The 24,893-nt window shown below is 40.4% G+C and overlaps 1 protein-coding gene across 1 annotated transcript in view; it reads left to right on the forward strand.

Moving 5' to 3' along the window:
• The window catches only part of brinp2 (bone morphogenetic protein/retinoic acid inducible neural-specific 2), a 277,419-nt gene that overhangs the window by 84,518 nt on the left and 168,008 nt on the right, over positions 1-24,893 (forward strand). The window contains exon 2 of the mRNA XM_044219849.1: positions 12,748-13,194. Within this exon, the coding sequence (XP_044075784.1) occupies positions 12,815-13,194 (380 nt within the window). The 5' untranslated portion in view covers positions 12,748-12,814. The remainder of the gene's footprint in view (positions 1-12,747; positions 13,195-24,893) is intronic.

Raw genomic sequence — 24,893 nt, forward strand, 5'->3', positions numbered from 1 at the left:
ACATTTGTGTTATTATGTTGTTAATTCTCCTGGTGAACTCATCAAAAAAGTAAATCTGTTTTTTTAAAATAGACATAATTGTAATATGCCAATAGCGCACAAACAATGACTTTGTGTTATAACACTCAATTCAAGCAAGGTCTTACAAAAAACAGCACATTCTGACTTTCTATCCCTGATCATGGGTGGGGTTTGTGAGGTGGGGGAATATGACTTTCAGCAGAGCGTGCTGCTGACAGGCTGTTGTTTTCTTAATTATTAGCTGGTAAATATGTTAACAGAGGTATTGATGGGCCTTAATTGACCATATGGCTGTTTGTTTGTCTAGCTGGAGATTGACCAGAGAACACACTGATAAGACACACAAAACACACATGGATGTAATATGTGCTGCACAGAAATGAACACACACAAACAGAGTCAGCACAGTATATAATTTGACGGGGTTCCAGTTTCCAACCACAGACCATCAGAGTGTGTCTCCCGACATTATCGGCGTTATGCTGACATTATCGCTGGCTCTGCTGCTTCGTAATCCAGCCACACACACAAGTGTGTGAGGTTTTTTGGGAGGGGGATTGGGTTTCCTACCACCTGCTTGTTCAAGAACAGATTCAGCCTGTAGGCGCTGTGAGTCTGAGAAAAAGCCAATAACATGTTACTCTTTTTCTTTTTTTAACACATGCCCTTTCATGCCTTTTTCTATTGTCTCAACTGATTAATCCAGTCACACTTTTTAATTGCAGGATTCTTTCTTTATCCTTAATCATTCTTCTTTCCCTGGATTGTAAACACATTTTTTCTGCACAGCTTAGAAAGTGAGGCAAGCTCAGTAAGTGGAGCTGAGGCTTCCTAATCGTCTCTGTGGATTTTGAAAAGGCCTCATGAAATATTGACAGGAGGAGTTGTATGTAGGAGTTAGCTTGAGCATTGCGATCAACCTTTTCCTGTTTTAATCATCCTTTTCTGGGTTTGTCAACAAGCCGCTTTGAAAAGTCTTCGCCAGCCCCAGAAAACACACAACAAAAACACGCTGGAATTAATGATGGAGATCAGATGAAGTGACTTAATTTGATGCAGACAGATTGCAGAGGACTGCAAAGAAGACGCTGAGTGCAGTTATATCGGGCCAAGTGTGTCTCTGTTTGCCCTCAGTGTGTAGGAAGACTTGGATGGATTTTGTGTTCCATCGAAACTTGTCAAATTTATTTCAGGATATTTATAGTTGAATTATCTCCTCACACTGACAGATAATGTTACTGGTTTCAATAATTTTATTTTTATGAGACTTGTTTGAACAAATATATCAGAACATAATATATCAGAGCATAAGTCTTGTTTTATTATTCTATTCATTTAGTGGATGACTTCTTGAAAGTCATATTGGCATTTCACAATTAAAATTTCTTAATAGAGCACGAAATATCACTTTGTGCACTGCAGCTAAGAGCAAAGATGTGGCAAAGCAGTCAGACATTAAGAGCCAATAAATAGCCATACTGTCACAGCCTGTCGTGTCCTCACCAGCCCGTAATCACCCACACCTGCTCCTAATTACACTCCTGCCCTCAATCAGCCCCAATCACACCCAGTATAAAACCACTCCACTCTCCACACTTAGTGTCTGACCTTGTTCGTGTTTAGGACTCAATGCACCAGACTATTCCAGTGGTTTGCCAGTCCGCCGTGGTCTCTCTAGTCCTCCGTGTCGTCGCCGGTCCTCCGAGGGTTCTCCGTTCCTCCTTTGTCTCTCCAGTCTCCTGTGGCTTCCCTCCGGTGACTTCCCCAGATCCACTCTACCTATCTCCACACTCTCCACTTCTGGCTGTCGTCTGAATAGACATTACCTTCCATCTCGGTGTCCCCTGCCTGTTATTCCGTGACAGAAGGTCGGACCTATACAACTAAGATGACAGCCAGGATTTCCGACGACCCTTTCCTCCACCTGAGTGGTCTGGCCAAGCGTTACCTCCTCAGCCTCCCTTCCCCTCCTCTAGCAGCCCGTCCGCAGTCAGCCAGAGTCCGCGACGGTTTCCAGCCGTCTCCAAGCTCCTGGTCATCTGCCCGACGTGACCGGACTCCAGCCGGCTCCCCAGACACACAGGGCTTTCTGGTCTATTTGTGGTCCATCTGAACAGGTCAACGCGCATCAGGCAACCTCCTTTCACGACCTTCCTCCTTACCTGGGTTGATCACAGGTTGAATGCTGCCCGCCTTTGGTGACCAATCAGGAATTTCTTTTACGGGTTGAAATAAATAGATTTTTACATTTAAGATCTAAATGTATCTTTTTATTTCTTATTCTGATGTAATTCATGTTGGAACATGTTGTTCAGGCAGTACAGTAGAATGTAGTAGAATCAGTCTCAAATAAGGCTGCAATTAACAAATGTTTTCATAATCTATTAATCTGCAGGTTATTTTCCCAATAATTGATTAATTGTTTAATCTTTAAAAAGTGATACCTTCAGTTGTTTAACTTTGTCCGACCAACAGTCCAAAGCCTCAAGATATTCAATGGACTGTTATAATATACAATTTTATATAGATAGATCTCTATCTTTATCGAGAAGAGATAATTCTATAGTTTTGCAGTGTGGAACTACCCTGCAGACGAGTCTGCCAACGGTCACAACCAGAGATCAAAGGTACCCTGTAGAGTTTTTGACCACTAATGACCACGCTAATGAGCAATTTTTTTTTTTTTTTTTTTTTTAAGAATGTGTTCCACTTTTACTACAGTATGTCACGAGAACACCCATGCACATGATGTGAAATACATTCTTGGCTGGTTTTAAGCTATTACACTGATAATTGCTGGCGGTAACATGCCAAGAAATGTCATAATTCCCTAACAAAGGTAGTGAAACATGGATGTAAACACAAATTGGCTCTTTCGATTTATGTGGAAGGTAATGCCTTTAACAGTTACCAAGCCTAAAGCATGCACATGATGCATTTTGGTGAAAAACAGTGAATGTCAACATAAGTTTTGTGTTTTACCTTTAATCTGTGATTGCTCTCATAAATATGGGTCCAGTGTTGTGGAACCAATGATGTACTGTATTAATAGAACTTTATACAGTGTTCTATTAATTCCAATGATTGAATTAACTGGCTGAATTATTGCAAATATAATGGCAGCATTTGTGATAATACAAGGAGATCATTTGGAATAGTTATTAGAAAAAATGTTGTTTCTGTTGTAATTATGTATAAAGGAAAAGATTTTTTTGGGCCCCTACTTTGGCAACTTCTCCAAAATCACGTCACAGCCCAGTACTGTTCTGAATGGCTTGGGTCAAACGTGTTCGGTAGACCCGCGTCATATCTGCATCTCCTGTATGAAATTCAATTTTATTTATATAGCGCCAATTCATAACAGAAGTTATCTCATTGCACTTTTCCTATAGAGCAGGTATAGACTGTATTCTATAATATTATTTACAGAGACCCAACAAATCCCACCATGAGCAAGCATTTGGCGACAGTAGCAAGAAAACTTCCTTTTAAGAGGCAGAAACCTTGGACAGAACCATACTCAATGGTGGGCAGCCATCCGCCGCTGCCGTGTTGAAGTACTGTATACAGTATAAGGCAGAGGTGTCCGAACTTTTTTCAAAAGGGGCCAGATTCGACGATGTGAAAATACATGAGGGCCGACTGTGCCACCTGCCATACTTTTGGACCAAAATAAAGTCACATACAGATGCACTGAATTTGAACAATTTTATTTATTTAGTGCAATAACAATTATCTTTTGTTCAAATGGCAGTTCCTTGAATAACACAAGGAACAAGCAGTTAGGAATCCTTTAAAGTTCCACAAAGCTGAGAAAAATATAGATTAATTTAAGTGTCTCACTTAGACACTACAATTTATGAATTTCAGATGACCAAGAGACAGGCAACTTACTGACTCTTTATGAATTTCAGATAACCAAGAGACAGGCAACTTACTGATACTAATGAGAGGGGTGAGATCTGGATTGCAGTACACAGGCCAAGTCTGGTTTGAGAGCAGTAGTTAAGATGCATAAAATGTCATATAGGTGTGGATCTGTTAGTCTGGACCTCAAGTGGTACTTGTTCAGGTTCATAATAGAGAATGTCTGCTCACACAAATATGTGGAGCCAAACAAGCTCAGCATTTTCTTAGCAAATGTTTGCATTTCTGGGAATCTGCCTTTATCCAGCTGCTGGTAAAAGTTCACAAGTGAAAGCTGCTGATGTCGGCCGTGTAACTCATCGTCGCACTGCAGCTCAAATCTGCCAGCCAGACAGGCTCCAACAGTTCTTGCATCGGTGTCCCTCTTCAGCCAAAAATTGCCCTATTTCCACCGTTAGAGAGAAAAGGCGCTGCAGCACCCTTGGCTGAGCCATCTCACGTTGTTGTGGTAGATAACATCTCCATATTCTGCCTCAGTTTTGAGCAGGAACCCCTGAAATTGGCAGTGGTAGAGGGCTTTGGAGCGAATGAAGTTAATAGTCTTTACTACTGGTTTCACAACATGATCAAATTTCAGACATTTGGCGCTGAGAACTTGTTGGTGAATTATGCAGTGGAGTTTAACGGCATTGCCCCTCTGTTCGCTGACTTTGTTACATATCAGTGTGGATAATCCATAATGACTCTGCTTTACTCTTTGGCAGTTTCATTTCATAAACAGCTGAACAGACAAAGTCAAATAAATCTACTGCTCTTGCCTTGCCTTTGAGACTATAGAGGTCAAGCAACTTCTGTTATTTTCATGTCATCAACTTCTCTTAAAAAAATTTGTAACTGGGCAGTGTCAGACGTATCTGTGCTTTCATCGCCAGAGAAAAAAAAAATCAAAATTCACTCCCCTGTCACCCACTTGTTTCTTAATGTCTGATAATATTTCCTCAATTCTCTGGGCCACGGAGTTACAATTCAGACAAACATTTGCAAAGTCTTGCTTTGTTGTATGCATTGGCATGGTTTGTATGATAGTGTCTCTCTACATTGAATTCCTTAGCAATGGTTACACTCTATTGGCAAATTAGGCTAACACAACTGTTTTCAATTTCAGTTCAGTGAAGAAATATTGTAATTTCCATCGCTCCTGGAAGCGGTGGCCCTCGTTTCAACCTTTCTATAGCCATGACAAAAACTATCTACCAGTATCTGTAGCCAGATAGAGCTACAGAATGGTGCTGCCACCCTTAGGTGAAGAGAGAAATTGCAACTTGAATTTGTATGATTGATTAATTCAGTTTGATAGTGCTGGTGGGCCATAAATAATACATTTTAAGAAGGAAGTCGCCATGATTGGCCCATGGGCTGGACTTTGGACATGAATGGTATAAGGTATGCAATGTCTCATTCTCTAAAGAGATTGGCTCTCTTATGGCAGTAATTCACATATATGATGTAAATGAAAAAGCAAGAATTAAATAAAAAAGACCAAAAAAACCCCAAATGTTAATAGTAAAATAAAGCTAAGGGTGGAGCCAGCACATAGAAAGTCTCCTTGTAACTTCTGTTGTCCTTTTCACCAAATCAAATCTTTAACCAGAGGTCCAAGCAGAGAAATCTGGCATCTACTTTGTGCCCTCCAGCCAGCATTTGCTCCCCCCCAAATGGAGCCCACATTAAAATGTAGATCTAAGCTCCTCTCTGTCTCTGCCATTCTATTCCTCTCCCTTTTGTCTCTTCCTCTGGATACATCTGTCTCTCCTTCTGTCATTCTGTCTCAACCTCCCTGTTTGTCTCTCTTTGACTGTCATCCCGTTCCGTTAGCATCAATCCTCCTCCGTTAGCTTTCTTCCAGCTCTCGCTCCTTCTCTCTGTCACTCTCTATTTTCCATTTCCTCCCTCCCTCCCCCCAGCCACAGTGTGCGGTGAGCCTGAATTACAGGGGGTTAGAGCAGGTGTGCAGCTGGCTGGCTATTGCTGCTGACTCGCATAAACGCTGAGAGGTGAGTAGTGAGCTGCTGGGGTTGAGGAATACAGCTGGCCTCTTATGCTGATGGACCTCCCCCTGGTCTAATGTTTGCCAAGGGCCTGACCAGGTGCTCAGCAGCATATGCACATACAAAGAAACACACAGAATCTGGACAGATACACATATCCGCAGCTACAATCGACCATGAAAACACATATGTGTATGTCAGATCTAATAAGGAATCCCAGCTGCGGTAATTGCAGTATACAGATAGTGAGCTGATGAATTCTGCTGTAGGTTCATGAAAATGAAGGTTGTAATTTTGACTGACTCTGAAGAAAAAAGCTAGGACAGCAGCTTCCCCACATAATTCTCCACCTTCTGAACTGGAGCATGAATTACTTAAACAAGTCAGGAGGTCAAACCACTTTCACATTAGCCTTTGGTGCGGTCACTCAGTGGCTGGGTGGGAAGTTTAAGGAACAAGCTCTGGTGGGGACAACTCAGCTGCACTTTTTCAAGAGCACTTTTTCTAGCTTAACATTCTGTCAATCTGTCTGTCTGTCCTGGTTTTCTCCCCCTTTTCTTTCAGTGACCACCCGCAGCTTTCCCCATGTTTCTCATTTACCTCCTTTTCCCTCTTGTCTTCTCCCTTTTTGTGCAAACACGGTACAACAACTCACTCCTTGCTCGCTAAGCCCGATGAAGGCGAAATCCAATAAACATAAGCCGCGGCTCCCCCTTGACTTTGCTGTCGTGTCTGAGATGTTATTTAAGCGCGACACGTGGTTGGTCGATTTTTCCATTCCACCTAGATGCCCTTACCCCTCTCCTTCTCCCCCTCTCCAATATGGATTTGAGATGTTCGTGCCTTTTTTCCTTTGCTCCTGATCCCCCAAGTTGGGAGAGAGAAGGGTAAATACGCAAAGGGTGCGTGAATAATGCAAGGCGAACATTAAATGTCAGGGCTAAAAATTCACAATTTCCCTCTATTGTCTCGCTGGCATTTGCGGCATGTTTTATGCATTTTATAATTAGCGGGGAAGTCTCTGAGGAAAGGAGTGGGGGAGAAGGAGGCCTGGCAGTTATCGCTTATTTCTGGGGGGGTGGCGTTTTAAGAAGTTACAGAACTTAATTTGAAAGGCAAATCTCACAGCTCCTTGGAGTGGAAAACCATTGCAGGAATTTTCTGAATCAATATCACTTCCAACATGTATGAGCTGCCTCACATATGCATACTGTATATTCATAAAAGGAGGAAAGAAAAACCTACGAATTGGTACCAAAAGCATCAAGATTTCCAATTTTGTGTTTTAGTTAATTTGCAAAGTATGTTTAAACTGTTGGGATTGAATGGTTGGGGTTTCTAATATGGGAGGATGGTTCGGAGAAAGAAGAGAGAGAATGAAAGGTAGGAGAAAAGTGGGAAAAGATAGCAGAAAGACTGAGGGCGTGACATACCTGAGAGAGAGAGAGAGAGAGAGAGAGAGAGAGAGAAAACATAGGGTAGAGTGGAGGGAGAGGTCTAGTAAGAAGGAGATTGTCACTGTTCCTTCATATGCTTTCCCTCATCTTCTGTGGCTTCAGTGTACCATCTGTTTTTTTCATCCCTTCCATTGTTCATCTCACATCCATTTTTTCTTTAAAAAGCCTCCTTAAGTACTTTTTTTGTTTTTTGTTTGTTGTTTTCATTTATTTTTTCAGTCAGTTTCATAGGTACAGTCAGCCCGTTCTCATTCCCAATACCGATGTATTGTCACGCCCTTCTGCGTTGTACACAGACGCACAAGGTACTTTAGTGTGTATATGGGATGCACAGGGCTGCCAGAAAGCCTAAAGGAAGTCAGGTGACATAGTATAATGAGCGACATAAAGAGCGAGAAAGTCCACCTGTGGAGGTGGTGGGGTGGATGGATGGGTCAGACAACTCTAACCAAGTAGTTTCTGAATGCGTCTCCTACAGATGCTAAAGTGGCTTCTGATTGTGGCTGCGTTTCATTAGTCGTAGACAACATGCCCTTGTTGACTTCCCCTTGGCACTTGCCCTCGGGGGAATCCCCCCCCATAAGTGTTGTTCCATTTGTCTGAAAAACTAAAGCAAACTTTGAGAGATCGACCCTCAGAGGGCTGAGGGAGCAAGTCAAAAAGGTGTATATCACCCAAAATTAGGGCTATAATGGTTTGTGTATTCCTGCCGAATTGTCACCAACGGGGCAAAGTTGAGTATGTTTCAACTTTTCTGCTGCAGGTCGCTGTGTTTTTTTCCGGGACCCCTCTGCGGTACCCACCGCCGTAGCCTAAACGGACTGGTATTTCTGATTCTGATCCTGATTCTGTCTGAATGCAGCCTGTGGCGTGCGCAAATGACACGCTGAAGCTGGAAGACCTGCCTTGACCTTTAAATCAGTTGTTTGGGGACAATTCGCTTTGAACCATAACTCCTAAACTGGTGTATGAACCAAACCGTGACTTCTGTGGACCGTTACACCCCTACCCACAATACATTGCAATTATGCATTTGGTGCAAGAAAACACATCTATGGTTAGGTGGCAGTAATGTAGCCTATAAAATTAGCTTATAGTTTCTTGAGAAAATCTCATTGATAGATTGATATTTTACTGAAAAATGTCATAACTAATTGCAGTTAATATTTACTTGGATTGTTGTACTGTTCAGCCTGTGTGATTTCTTTATTCCCAACATTATCGGATGGAAAAATGTCTGTTGTGTAAGATATCATAAAGCGGTAGCAATAATAGTTATGAACATTATGATACAGATCACAAACAGAAATTTGTAAATCAGAAACTGATGCAGCTAATTACAAAGTGCCTACGTATTGCAATTATCCGCAGAAGATGCATGCGTCTCATTGAAATGAGTCTGCAGGTATTTCTAATGATTTGTAAAAAGTAGTATAGCGCTGAGCCTACAACTGGTGGTTGATCCATGATAGTTTGGGCTGAAAATGTGCAAGGGCAGGTGCATTCCATTTCCCCCGCTACTCCCCCACCCATTTTTCCTCTATGCTCCAAGTGGCCTCGACGTATGTGGCGACGTATGCTGTTATGTAATACCAAGGGCTAAGGGGAACTACTAATCAAACGCAGCCTGCGTCTCCTACAGACGCTAAAGGGTACCATGTGCGTCTGTATACAACGTCAAGGGGCGTGGTCAAAACATCAGTGTTTAACGCCATGGGAATGAGAACGGGTTGGTATAGTACATTTAGTCTTATTCCAGTTCTTACATAAATGTTCTTAAACACTCTTATACTGCCTGAAAGCAAATTACATCACTGTAAAAATGCATGTTCTGGTTTAATATGATGAGACTACAACAATATGTTTTGTGAGAAATCACATAGGCTATCACATGTCAAGATTTGTAAAACTGACATTACATGCTGATTGCTTGCTGGTTGGTTGGATTTCACTGCTCTCCAAAACAATGGCTCTCACTTTTTTTTAGCTTAAGTTTGTATGCAGCATTGTTTTGTAGACCATGATGCAGGAGGGAATTAAAAAAAAGTCCATTTCATGACTGAAGACCTACAGTAGCTACAGTATCTGACAGATGATTTGAATCATCATATTTAAAGGTGCGGCCCTGCTAAGTTCTACTCAATTTCATTAGATAGAGGTCACTCATCCCACCCAGGCACCACAATGACTACGTGTATAATTAGGAGAAAAAACAACAGACTTGGACGTTTGTTCAGATGCTTAAGTTGATTTATGTTAAAAATAATAATAATGACTAGCCTTGATAATAAGACTGAATCTTGTTGGGAAGGGGGCTTATGTTGTTTTGTTTTGTAGTGAGAGCCAACGTCGATACAGAAGCTGCTAGGAGCAGTAAATGTTTTCCATGCTGATTTAAAAGTTATTTCTGTAAGTTTATTTACAACAACTTGTAGAGCTGCAACGATCTCACCCACGCTTGTCGCCATTTTCTAAGGATTTCTAAGCAAGCTAAGATGATGTCACAATTCTTTAAGCCGCCTACAAAGCTGTGATTGGTTGACAGAGTTGCCAGATTGGAGAGAAAAAAATTGCGACGGAAAATGGCGACAAGCGTGGGTGAGATCGTTGCAGCTCTACGAATATATAATAATTGGTCCAAATCAAAACCATGTTACAATATGATATCATTAGTCATTTATCTGCTCAATTAAATAAAAAGTAGCCCAAATAGCCAGAAAACCAACCAATCTGGCAACACTGTTGGTCGACTGTTCCTCCAACCTGCTGAAACAGTGATTTGAATTGCTGAACAAATCAGCTGGCTAAATAATAATATTGTCTGTCAGAAGCAAAAGCGGACGTAGCGTGATGTTAATGTTGGGAGGAGAACTCAGGGTGGCTGATCAGACGTACAAGGTGTGTCAACGTTCTTCTTATCATTCTTTTTATCATGATATTTTTCTACTTTTAACCTAAAGTAGTGTTACTTGCCTAAAGTTGTAACAGATCAGAAAATGTTCCTATTAATTGTTTCTGTAAAGGTTATATTTGGAACGAAAATGTTCCTATTTCCTATATATATATATTCCTTTAATTTGATTGATGTATGAGGATAATTAACTATTCCTGCATTAACATAGCAGAAAATTGTGCAGAGCAGCCGCTTCTCCAATTTATTTGTCTTTTATTTTTTTTTAAAGTTGTGGAGGAAAGGATAGTCCAAATCTAGTAGGCCTTTATCTGTTGTACTTTTACCTATGAACACTCTTTTTTCGATTTTGGCCCCTCCCAGGACATAACAAAAAGAGAAATTAGATATCCACATTTTTAATTTGCACCAGCTTTACCTTTGGGCCTTACAGTACACTAAACTGCATCAGCATACTATCCCATTCACCAAGTTCTCATCCTGACTTTAGTTGCATAAATACAATCATTTGACAGATGAATTTGCTAATTGCCTTTTCAAACTGTAGTAATCTCTTGGCGCAGTGAGCGGAAATTAAAAATGCAGCACCCTGAGTATTGTTTTTTCATGTCTGAGCCTGCATTTATCCACCTGAAATTAATTCTCTAATTTGTTTGTAAGATAAACAGGGAATACTTAGGATCCCAATCCACTTAAAGCATCTTCTCCGCTACTTTACATATCCATTCTGAAATGCTGATTTGTCCCTAAAGACTCCACCCAGCAATCCTGCTACTCATTAACAGTGAAATGAAGAGCAACCCTCTACTTTTCTGAAGGGCACTGTGAAGTCTTTTCAAAGTGTCACCTAAAAAGTTTTTGTCTGCACTGACAACATATACGCAGTTGGTGTTAGCTGATGATAATTCACACTTGAGCTGCAATGTGATTTGTGCTGATGTGTTTGGTGCGTGCTGCTAACACCCCTGATCTGTATGGAGGTAGGTGATGACATCTTTGTCCCAACACACAAAGCATTAAGAAACTGAAGACAGTCAGACTGTGGTGCTACTTTACACATTCAAAACTCAATGTGTTACAAGTGCTCCAAGTACATTTCAATCATTCCAAAACTTTTAATAAAGTCATGTAAATTTTGACCTCTAAAATCCCTTTTGCATCACTACAAATGAAGCTATTGCAGTGCACCTGCACTCATGAGTCAAAAGCAGGGTGAATGTCATCTCATACCAGTACTAACCATGAGCTCATAGCTCTGGCCTGTAGCGACATATATAAATTCACAGGAAGCTCCAGCAATTTCAACATATACGGCATACACATGAAAGGCAGAACAGGCTGTTGTAGCATTTGTCTGATCTCTGTTCAGTGCGACAATTAAATGGGTGGGTTTGTATGGGTGAGGGTACAGCGTGAATGAGAGCCAGTGAAGAATATAAAACGTTTGTCTCCTTCACAGTTCATAAATACGATTAATTCATGTGTTGATGCATATATATGCTATATTATGTAGCTACATAGCTAAACTGTAATTGTTTTAACTCAACTGCCTATGTGCCCAAGTTATTCTTATTCTGGGGTTATGGGGTCTTATTCTCTACTGAACAGCTTCGGATGTAATACCACCACCTGCTGGACTGAAGTAGTGCTGACCCTGATTTGCATGTAGCCTGGGAAAACATGCATCAGATTTATGATCTGGCTAACAGAGACACATACATATATGTGGCTGACTGTACAAAAAAGTGAAGAAATCCATTTTGCATTTTATCTAGATATGAGACACTTGAAATGACAACTGTAAATGGGGCCTAAGACTACATTTTAACAAGAAGCAGTGCCCTCATCAGTAAAATGTAATTTAATGGCAACAAAAACTTTTTGGAGAAAGAAAGCATTGCCCCTCTGGTTTGTGCATTTTATTAAAGGTGGGCTATATGATTCTAATCCAATACACATCTATGCACACGGTCTGCTAGCTGTCTGTTCTGTGTGCGCGCTGAAAAAAAATCCAGTGTTTGTACACAGCCCTGGCTCTGTAAATGCTTAACAAACAAAGTAGCTCGGACTGAGCCACACCACAGTATTCCAGCCATTCTGGACATTATTTGTGTGTCAGGTAATGTTAAATGACTTTCCAACGGACATTCAGCTTACTTTCTACTTTGCCAATATATGCTGTTATTATGATGTTAGTTACTGTATAGTAGCAGGAGAGTTGTGAGTATCTCCGTCTGGAGCTGGTTTGCTGGCTCTGGGAAACTGTCTTGTCCTCTCTTGCTGTTAGCTTCGCAGCAGCAACTGTAGGGACAGTTTGCTAACCCACAACCTAGCTAAGCTAACCAACAACCTAGCTAATGTTCTAAATTCCTTTATACAAAAAAAATGTTTCAACCTCTCATCATGAAATTAAAGCCAAATGTTTCTGTGTCTCCTTCTTCAGGCCAGTGGGAGGTGACTGTCAGAAGAAATGCCGGTCCTAGGTGCCCTAGTACATCACCACCGGGACCATGGCAATTCCTTGGCCAATGAGAAGAGAGAGGTGCTCCCATGGCTCCTCCTGTCTTGCTAGATGGTCAGCGTCCTTCTTTATGATCCTATGGTTGCCGTGGATGTTGCTATGGCTGCCGTGGCCCACCCTAGCTGAACAAGTGGGCGGTGGGGGACACGGTGGGAAGCCGCTCCATGGTTCCCTATCGTCATCCTCCTCCTCCTCCTCCTCCTCCTCGTCCCCGTCCAGCTCTTCGGCGTGGGGCTTCAGCACGAGGCAGAGTGGGGGACAGCTGGACTGGCTTCTGTCAGAGAAGGGACCTTTCCACAGATGTCCGGAGTACACAGAGTTCAGAGAGAGGTTCCAGCAGGGATTTTCTACCAGATACAAGATTTACAGGTGAGAGGGGTCTGCACCTGTGTGTGTGTGTGTGTGTGTGTGTGTGTGTGTGTGTGTGTCAGAGAGAAAAAGACAGAAAGAGAGTGTATGTAGCAGGATTTAGAGGATCAACAGGTGCAAGGAAAAAGTTGTGCTCTCACTTATATCTAGGGTTATCTGCCCAACCTCTTAAGTAGTGTTTCCCAACCTTTTTGGCTTATGACCTCAGGAGTACTCCTGTGATTTATTATTGCACTTTTCAAATGAAATGGAATAAAAGGGATATCAGTGATAATAAAAAATGATATAAATGCACAGAAACAAACATTAGAGTTCAATATGATTATATGTATCTTTTCAGCTTTGCCATTGTAAACAGATAGAGATATTTTTTTGTTTTTCATTTTTTCAATAACTCAGCACTAACATTTAATTGAGCCCTGTCCATGTATGGGAACATGTAATGAAAAAATGTATCATCTTTACTCAAAACATGCATTATTGTCAAACACAGCTCTTCTGTATTAAAATTCGCTGGTTGGGTAAAAATCTAATTCAAGCAGCAGTATTATGTTTGCCTTATTTGTTTAAGGCTGGATCAAGGAATTGTGGGACAGCAACAATTCTGGCTGGAGCTGTCTCCATGGGAGAAGTTCCCACCTACAGTAGGTGTGCATACCTGGAGGATTGTGGAGGACTGAGTTAAATGGCTCTCCTTTGTTTGTAGAACAAAAGAGCATACAGTCTCCTAATAAATTCAGTTAAAGTCATAAATGAACAAAATCATCTGTGGAGTCCCAGTGGTCCCAACATAGCTAATTTCACTAAATAACATTTATTCAGATTTGGACTCTTTAAAGAGTGACTAAACAGGGATCAAAAGGAATGGTAAATGTATTTTGTCTGGAAGATTAAAGTCAGAGCTTTAAATACTTTCAGTGTAATCTGTGAATAGATAAGAGGAGCTGTTGTTATTTTGAGCGACAGGCAAAGAATAGAGTGATGAAACTGGTGTAGGTTGTAATTCTGTCAGACTTTTTGCTGATTCTTTCTGTTCTGAGTTATGAGCCAGCAGGATCAGGGAAAATGTAGTGCGGGGCTGATAGTTGAAAGAGCATTTTATGAGCAAGCATTACAACTCGTAATATAAAAAATATAGTAGATATGTATTATAGTAGAAACATGACTGTTCATGCATTCAGTTTTCACTTATCTCAGGCGAATATAAGATGTTATAGGATCATGTCTGTCTGACAGCTCATAACTCCAAACTCATAAAATAGACAAAATCTTTTTATTTTTCAAATTTCACTAAAATGTCAACTTCTTAAGAACTGCAGCATTCAAAGGGTGGAATCACAGTTGCAATGCTGCAATATCTTTAAAATCCTATCAGGAAAGATCAATAGATCAGTCTCAACTGTGGAACTCTCATGCTCTAGCAGCCCTTATTATAGACCTTATATTAGTGCAAATAGATGCATATTATAGTATTTTTATAGGCAAGATTTAATTTGATATTTATGATAATATAATAATAAGGAAAATTGATAATATTACTAATTATCACGTGTCATTGATTAATAAACAACACATATACTCATTAGTACTGGGACAGTAGTAGCAGTTCTATTAGTTTTATTAGTGCTCATGAGAAGTGTTTTTACACTGTATCTAAGACTACATCCACACTAAGCTGGCTAATTTTTAACAATCCATGTACATGTGGGAATGACATTAATCCACACCAGCACTTTCAGGTCATTTCCTTTAAAAGAAACACGCACAGGGCTGGACTGGCCATCTGGCAGACCGGGCACTTTCCCGTTGGGCCGACGTGTCATTTGGGCCGACACAGCTGTCTGTTTTGTTTTATTTTTTATCTGACTGGGCCGTAAAACAGGTAGATCAGCCCATTGTTTTTTTTCTTGACACTGGGCTGGCCCAATAACACCTTTAAACCAAAAACAAGAGTGAGAGAGATGCGTTGTTGGCCCACTTTGATTATTCACCAGTGTGGCTGACTGGCCCGGGCGATTGGGCTGCCGGCCCACTGCGGTTGGGTGTTACATCTGTCAGCCTCTCTCCCAGCCAATTACTTTTGGTCCAGTTCATTCTGACTAACTTTTCCTGGGCCACGCCCCTTTCCCATCTCTGTGGTGACATTTCATGCATAAATAGAGTGGAGCAAGATGGACAAATAAAAAGAGAAAAAAAAACCCATAAAGGTGGTGCTGACAATCTGAGAGAGAAGAGCTTGAGGCTGATGCAGCCAAATGTTTTAAAATAAAAAATTATTCATTTGGTGCCGTTACCAGTCAATCATCTCAGCCTGGTGAGCCTGAAGGCACTGGCAGCAGAGAGGAAAGAAAGCAGCCCAGTGAACCCAGTGATATCAGTTCAACTGTTAGTCAAGGTTTAGCAGCTGGAGTGGTAAGACAGAAGACATTAGGGATAAGATGAGGTTTGGGTTTGACTAGCTGGCTATTTAGCTATATCCGGTGCCTTTTGTTGAAACATGTCCACTTTTCATAAAGTCAATGCGCTCGTCATTGTCACTTTTCGCGAACCGACAAATCACAGCCTGGATGGGGCAATACAATAGTTAGACTATTTTAAATTTTCAAAATGCTGGACTCTGTTACGCATGAATGGTTATGATTATTAACAAGTTAGTACATAACATTAACAAATTAGAGACTAACCACCAATGTAGATAATTTTTCTTGCACAAGGATTTAATGAAGGAACAAAATCTACAAAAATTAAACTGCTGTATTGTCCAATTGGAATTAATATTATACTAGTGGTATATAGTATATTATTATATGAAATTATATGAATATACTAACATTATATAATTAATGTATTCATACTATACTAACATTATAGTATTATATTAACATTTTACTAAATATTATATAGTTATACATATAAATATTGTTATAAATGTTGTTCAGTAATCTTATTTAAGTGCGGCTTGGGTTGTGTGGGTGGTGGGGTTTGGTGGGGTTCGGTGGGCCGGTCTGAGTCAAAATGTCCAGGGCCATTTTTCATTCCCAGTCCAACCCTGTCCACACACACACACTGACATGCTGAACAAAGGAAAGCAGCTAAATCTCTTTTTCTTTGACCTATTTTGGTCGACAAACAACAAAATCATGCGTCACAGTCATCATCTGGTTAGCTTTGAGATGGATAGTCTAGTGACTCTGGTGAGTCTCTGATGGTTAAACATCCATTCGGTCCTGTGATTTAATGCAGCTGAACTGACAGTTCAGTATTTCTTGTTTATATACAGCTTAAATATCTCCTCCACACATCTTTCAAGATATATAAACATACTCTGCTTGGAATAATAATTAATTAACAAAAAAAATGTAATCACCTATTTAAAAATTCTTAAAATTACATCTACTCTGTCTCCCCTATTATAAAATCCAGAATCTATGAATATGCAAATATTGTTCCATTCGAAAGTTTAACTGTTGGTGCATGCTGTCTCCTACTTCACTGAAAAGTAAATTTGCAGTGTACATTGGGGGCTTCAAGTTTTAACACTAAACTTGCCCAAGTTGCATACTGGACCACAAATGGCTTTCAAACTAGTTTTGATGCCACAACATCATCCTGGTAGTTCCTCATTTTAAGCTCAGATTTAAGATGAGCACAGAGAAACTTTTCCCCTTCAGCAGGTGAATGTAAAAACAGTTGAACTCTGCACATACAGGATTCTGAACAGTGACGCTCAAACATCGAAGTGAAGTAACAATAAGAAAAAAACATTTTTGACTTTAATGACAACAACTGTATTGTGTGATCGGCTGTACTAACATTAAGAAATGAGTGATCACAGAGAGGGTTAGAGGCGATAGAAAGTTGTCTTCTTAACTACACTGACACACAGCCCTTGACCACGCTACAAAAACCACTCGGCAGAGCACTTTTGAAAAGCTCCATTTCCAGGTTAGCATGAACAGAAGGCCAAGACAGAAAGTAGAAGATGCATTTTCAAATTTAGTCTGGATGTACTGTGAGAGATCTTTACTTTTAAAAAACCTACAAAGAAAGCAAACCCAGCCTTCATTTTTTGTTTATATTTTTAACTTCACATAATCATAAAGAGGAAGAGAATTCAAAATAGTCTGTATATTATTAATTCAGCAGGCTTCTTTCTAATAATTTTCAATCACTAAAATATTTTATGATCAATACTTACAATAGAGACATGTACAGCAGAGGAAATAAAACTTGCTCATATAAAATGTTAATGCAATATATTTAAGCTCTTATCAGGAAGGATTAATAGATCAGTTTCAACTGTGGAACGCTCATCCTCCAGCAGCCCTTATTATAGCCCTTATAGTAGTGCAAATATTTTAATATTTTTATATGTAAGATTTAATTTGATATTTATGATAATATAATAATAAGGAAAATTGATAATATTACAATTTATCACAAGTCAGTGATTAATAAACAACACATATACTCATTAGTACTGGGACATTAGTAGTAGTTCCATTACTTTTATTATTAGAGCTCACGAGAAGTGTTACTTTTTTTTGCACTGTATCTAAGACAGCGACATGAGAGACATGTACAGCAGAGGGAACAAAACTAGCTCACATTAAATTTTAATCATTTTATGTCCTGTAATTATTGGGTTGAACCCTAGAGTTTCCCATTTGTGCCAAACTTTTTCCTTGCTGCAGAGGACAGTGTGTGCCAAGATAGGAGGTTTCTCTGTGTGTCCAGAGGCTCTTAGCTGTATGGTCTATAAATAAGGCAGTGGAGTCCTGCGCCAGGTCCAGAGTTCATGTCGGCCCCTGTCACCATTATCATTACTCCAAATTTAATACCAAATGTGATAAATATACACACGGCATCCGCTGAGACTGCAATTTCAATTTCCATTTCCTCAACTTGGAATATATATATTCAGATTTTTTTGGTTCTCGTTTCCTTCCCTTCCCTCCATGAGCTCTTTAAAAATAGGTTCTCTTAGCTCATAGCCTTGAAAGTTGTCACGGCTGTTTGTACCGTCAGAAATGTAGATTTGCCTGAAAATTACATGTTCTAATTATCTGTGGCATTTTTTTGTTCTTTGACCGTTACAGGAGTTGACTGTGACTATGTTTCAAAAGACGTACAATTGCGTAGGGAAGACTTTGAAGTGAATCACACAGGCTCTCACTTCACTGTCTATGTCTTGCTTGCTGGCTGCCTTTTGTTAACTTTTATTTTATTATAGGAAAAGTCAGCTGAGCATGTGAAGATATGTGATGGCCTGGTTTGCAGTACAGTCACTTATTCTCTCTGCTGGTGCCTGTCTCAGTTCTCTGCTGCTCCTCTGGTCACTTGGACAGCAGGAGGTTAGAAATGTCTCATTCAAAGACACTTTTAAGTCTTTTAGCCGACCAATTTCTTCTATATCTATTTACTCTTAAACTTGGTGTTTTTCTTTCACAAATACAAACTCTGCTGTCTTCCCTTCCTTTCTGTCTCCCTCTGCCTCAAGTTGAATCAAATGGAAATGACAGCATCACTTACAGATGAAGAGGAAGTATAGTGTGAAATGACAGGTGAAGGTTTGGTGACATAAGTGGGACAGATTGTCATACAAATCTGCTTTTAGCTGCGGGACACTTTCAGTGATCATTGAGAAGGTAACATGGCAAACTCCTCCTGATGTGTTTTTGGCAAATATTCCTTTTATTTATTCTTTGGCCCAATACAGCCTGTTTTCTCTCTCCAAAGGCGAGTGTGAGGGTTCAGATGGTCACCTTATGTTCCCTTTGCTGGTCTTCTGTTTTTATGCTCATTTAATGCATGTTAGCTGACAGCAACGTCCACATTATCAATACAGTATGTGAATGTTTGCAGGCAGACAGCAGACCAGTTATGGTGGAGATAATGTACATCAGGCCTATTCAATTGGTGGCCCGCAGGCCACATCTGGCCCAGAAGCAACCTCCGTGTGGCCCAGCATACATAAACCTGATATATGACAAAATAAGTAAACTACATATATAGTGTATGGAAGTAGCTAACAAATGAGCCATCTCGCTTTCTTCTCATATCTGTTGAGAGTTCCACATGTGCAGTACCGATCGGGCAGGATGTTTACGGATGTAGCGACACCGCCAATCATATTTTTCCCAAATCAATGTTTTTTCATGTGAGTTCCGACCATGCTTAGTAGCTTTTCAAAACATCTGGCTAATGACAGTCACAAGTAGGGAAGTGCTCTACTGAAAATATGTCTCTGTCAACCCTGAAATATAAATCTGACAGTTTAACCCTGCCTGGAATGGCAAGTATTTGTTTATTTTACTGCCATCTCCAAACTTCTGCTATTTTTTACTACATTCATTTGCATTTGTCATTACCAAAAACTTTGAAAAAAGGGTTTTAAATAGGCTGCTGAAAATGTCTGGCCCATCTACATTTCCTGGTTTTAAAATCTGGCCCAAATGAATTTGTAATTGAATAGCCCTGATGTACATGATAGAACAATGGATAGATGAATGAAGAGACTGACAGTCCACATCAAACACAAAATGTTGCAATTAGACCATAATTTTAATTATACGTGCGGGTAACTATTTCTTTTGCATCTCATTGAAAATTAAGCCTGCAGTAAGAGCGGAATATAAAGTCACACAGTGAACACTGAGGAGAAAGCAGTGACTCCATGACATGTAAAAAGCACTTCTCTTGTGTTTCTAATTGTACTCCCGTGACCTTACTGATGCTAATATCTGATTATCATTAAGGAAAATAAATGCCGGCAGGCTTTTCTCTGCATTAACTTTCCACAGCGCAAGAGCAAAATTGGCTGCTCTCATTAGCTTTTAATAAGGGGTAATGGAGATGGGAATACATGTTAGCCACATTTTCCTGGGCTAACCCTAATCCGTTAAATCCTTTAATCTCATCATCGCACAAGTTACATCAGCTGCTACAGTCTTAAACAAGCTGGAAAACTATCAATGGATGAGTCGTGAATGTCTGCTCTTCCCTGTGAGCTTGCTGTCTTCTCTCTTATGGCTGTAGTCTGTGGAGAAATCCATCTCTAACTCCACATGAGGGGCATTGTTTGGAGGCAGTCCGTTTGTGGAAATTACATTTTTTGCTCTCGCAAGTAAAAGTACTGTTACTTTAAAAAAATCTTCAAGTAAAAATAAAAGTACTTGTTGTGTACTTGGATAAAATTAAAAAGTAGGTCAGTTAAAATTTACTGTGAGTAAATGTTACTGTGTTACTTTTTATACATAGTATTATATGATGATATATGATACTACTGTTAAATTAAAGAACACCGTTAGGCTACAAAATAAATTGCATTAAATGTCAATGTATACACCAGTGGAACAAGGTCGCACCAAAGAGGCCCTTTGTCCAAACATCAATAAATTCAATTTCTATAGACGCCACTTTGCAGCCTGTGTGTACAACTGATTATCAATTAGACAACCACCTTCCTCAGTGTAGCCTAACTAGAATTAACCAGAAAAGTTGACATAACTCAGACAATTAAACAAAAATGGCCGACAACAAATAAAAAGTCTATGGACACCACGGAGGGTGCAACAAGCATTATTAAGCCACATAAATTAAATAACCTGCCACTTCTTATAGAATCAACAGTAGAATAAAATATCACAAAAGCAGACAACACAGAGACGTATGAACATTATGAACTCCACAGAGACTCCAGCTCACAAACACACATATTAAAGCAAAGTAGACTGCAGTTTTTACACACCACATAGTGCCCACACACACACACACACATAATGCTACATTGCTAGGCAACGGTGGTTGTTGACGTTGTCATCTGAAAAGAATATTACACCCATCAATTAATTTGTTGTTGTATTCATGTGTCTGAATGACATTCTGAGTCCTTGATAATCTGCTCTAGGTTCAATTTCTCCGCTCATTCATTCTCAAAGCATAATATAACTTAGGTTAGGGGTTTAGAGTTGATAATTGGGATAGTTGGGATTTGTGTGGTCTCTATAAATAATATTATAAAGAGTACGGTCTAGACCTGCTCTATAGGAAAAGTGCAATGAGATAACTTCTGTTATGAATTGGCGCTATATAAATAAAATAAAATTGAATTGAATATAACAAGTCAACTCACCCTCTCTGTCCCACTGCACTCCTCAAATAGTTTTCAAACATTTTGAGCTGAAAGAGGCTCTGCAGTCACAATGTGACAGGGTTTATTGTCACCAACAGCAGAAAGGACTCAAGTCAATTTTATTTATATAGCTCAATATCACAAATTTGCCTCAAGGGGCTTTAGAGTCTGTAGTTGATTTTTCATGAAACTGTTGCTGTGAACAGACCAGTTCGTCATGTGTTATTGGTTAAAAAGCATGTGTTCTGTGTTTTACTGAACATCCAACATGCAGCTACTGGTTAAAAAGTTAATACCGAAAATACAGAGAAGTATGGTGTTTGATCATGGTTAGCACTGTCGCCTCAGCAAGAGGGTTCTGGGTTCGAACCTGGTCCTGGGCTTGGGCCCTTCTGTGTGGAGTTTGCATGTTCTCTCTGTGTCCTCCAGGTTCCTCTGGTTGGTGATGAAAGCTGCCACCATATATGTCACCTGCCACTAGATCAGCCAATAGCAAAATTCAATTGCAATAGGTGGGTTTCAACCAGTAGAGAGCATGCATATTTATAACACAATATGTAGAATTCAAATACTTTGCACTAAAATGTCAAGATTTGACCCTGAATCCATCAACAACACTACTAAATAATAAATAATAATAATAATAATAAAACTTTTGTATAGAGCACTTATCAAAACAAAGTACAAAGTGCTTCACAACAAGAGAAATAAAATACCACAGTGAATGATGAAATATAAAGAAATAAAATACATAAAATACACAAAAGCAATAATATCAACAGCCAGTTCAGGTAAAATCAGGATATGCTTTCTGATAAAAATGTGTTTTGAGAAGAGACTTAAAGAAACTCACTCAGACAACCTAATTTCTTCAGGCAAGTTGTTCCAGAGCCTCGGGGTCCTGAGGAGCAAAAGCTCTGTCCCCCTTAGTTTTCATCCTGGACTATGGAACAGACATAAGACCCCTGTCCGAAAATCTCAAACTACGTGAAAGTTCATAAGGGATTACAAGGTCTAAAAAATAGTCTGGAGCCAGGCCATGAAGAGCCTTAAAAGTAATCAATACGATCTTAAAATCAATCCTAAAACAAACAGGGAGCCAATGTAAAGAGGCTAAAACAGGTGTGATGTGGTGGTACTTCTTGGTCCTGGTTAACAACCTAGCAGCTGAGTTTTGTACAGTCTGCAGTCGTGTCAAAGTTTTTTGATTAAGACAAGTGAACAGGCTGTTACAATAATCGAGGCGTGAGGAAATAAAAGCATGTACAACAGTTTCTGCATCACTAAAATTTAAAATAGATCAGATTTTTGCAATGTTTCTGTGGTGATAAACATGATTGGACAAGCTTAGTAATATGTTGCTCAAAACATAAATTGCTATCAAACAGGACACCAAGATTGATGTGACAGGCTTGATATGTAGTGACATGTTATCACTAAACAAATACTGCCATCTACTGGTAAGTCCAATAACATGGATTTCAGTTTTATTTGAGTTGAGCTGAAGAAAATGTATAGACATCCAATTTTTTATGTCAGACAGGCAGTCCTGCAGAGAACTCAGCGTACTAAGGTCAGTGGGCTTGACAGGAAGGTACAGGTGTGTGTCATCCACATAACAATGAAAAGAAATACCATGTCTGCAGATGACGTCATCCAGGGGAAGAATCAGAATCAGAATCAGAAAAACATTATTGATCCCAGAGGGGAAACTCTTTTGTTACAGTTTCCCCTCGGGGATCAATAAAGTATTTCTGATGCTACGAAGCATGTATAAGGAGAACAGTATTGGTCCCAGAAGTGAACTTTCAGACACACCGTTCTTGATATGGGAAAAGGATGACATGAAGTTATTAATGCTGACACAGAATTTCCTATTGGACAGATAAGATGAGAACCAGTCTAGTGCAATGCCATGATCAATTGTGTCAAAGGCAGCACTTAAGTCCAGCAGCACAAGAATTGAACACATGCCTGCGTCTGCATTCATTAAAAGGTCATTAGTGACCACAGCAGCAAGAACAGGATTCTGTTAAGAACATAAAATCTAAATCAGTAGAAGAGATAAAATCATTTAAAATAAACATTTTGTTAGAGAGGGATCTTACATTGAGAAGAGCCATCTTAAAAAGTCTGTGCTGGTTTAGATTTGAGGTGGAGGTAGGGTTCTGCCTAGGGTTCTGGCCTGGATCTTTATTAAGTTATTATTATTGCTGTATCAGCTGTGTCTGTTTCGTATTAAGGACCTATGCAAAATCACCACAGGAATTTTAAAGGTAGCACTAGAGGGATCTGGGCTCCAAATAGCAGCACTATGATCAGTCCACAAGGGGGAATTAGTGACAGCAGAGGGTGCGTGGCTGTTTATGGAGGGCAGAGAAGAGAAAGAAGAAGAGCGAGGGGAGACAGGTGTAAATAGTCAACTACGTGAGGAGGAGGACAGCATAGCGTGCTGCAGGTTAGCCGCCAGCATGCGACTACCAAACTTGTTTGGGTGAAGACCATCTCATGCAAACAAGGAAGAACGATCCCAGAAAGTTAAAATTGTGAATAAAACCAACATCATGTGTGCTGCAGACAGACTGAAGCCAGGTATGAAGGCTGAGGATCCTGCTAAAATGGCCAATTCCACAACCCAGTGTAGGAATTGGACTCAAAATGAAAGCATGTGCTCCGGTGCTGTTGAGCAGGTCAAAGAGGTGGATGACGTCTGCTTTCGTCAGCTCCGATTGCTGACGGGCGGTGTCATTGGTGCCGACATGGACTATGATTTTCGTGATAGTCATTGGGAGTGCAACCAGAAGTCCGGGGAGCTTTTCAAGGATGTCGGGGGCCATAGTTACGGGAAAGCAGTGTGTGACCACATTAATGAAGCGGATATTCCTTACTATGGAATCTCCCGTAGTTTGGGGGATGAGAGGAGGCAGAGTCAATGATCGTGGAGACCGCTGAGTTCCATCAGCTGTCCTTTGGATAGTTGTGGCCAGGGACTGCTGCGGCGAGGGGGCCTTCTTAGCAGAGGTGTTCTCTGCTGTCTCAGGATGAATGAGACCTTCAGACCTTCTCCTGATAACGGCCTCTTTCAGTAACTTGCGGCGAGAGGAGGAGGAAGACTTGACCACTGGAAAAAGGGAGCTTCCCTCCAGTGTGGGAAAGTCTTGCGTTTCCAGGATGTCAAACCTGTTGGCCAGCAGCATGTCCTGATGTGAAGGTGGAGGAGGCAGGCGCTTTGCACAATGTCTGTCCTTACAGGCTACAGTCCAGTGCTGTGGTTGAGGTGGAGTCGAACTCACCGGAGCCTTCTCACCACCCCCGCCGACGAGTGACCATGCATCCACTGGGGCTCGGCAAGGAGTTCAGGCTTAGCTTAAATGGCTTCATGCTCTGGTGCGCCAGTGATGATGGAGCCAAGCCATGGAAGAGTGGGATCATTGTCCAGTTCCGGAGTGGAGCAGTCAGGGGAGTGAGATGGGATAGTCGCATTCTGGTTGCCGCAGCCAGAGGAACTGAGGACTGCAAGGTGTTTTGCCTGGTGCCTTCTGGCGGGTACACAAAAACTGCGACA

Source organism: Siniperca chuatsi, linkage group LG13 (genome assembly GCF_020085105.1).
Source record: "Siniperca chuatsi isolate FFG_IHB_CAS linkage group LG13, ASM2008510v1, whole genome shotgun sequence".
Classification (NCBI taxonomy): Eukaryota; Metazoa; Chordata; class Actinopteri; order Centrarchiformes; family Sinipercidae; genus Siniperca; species Siniperca chuatsi.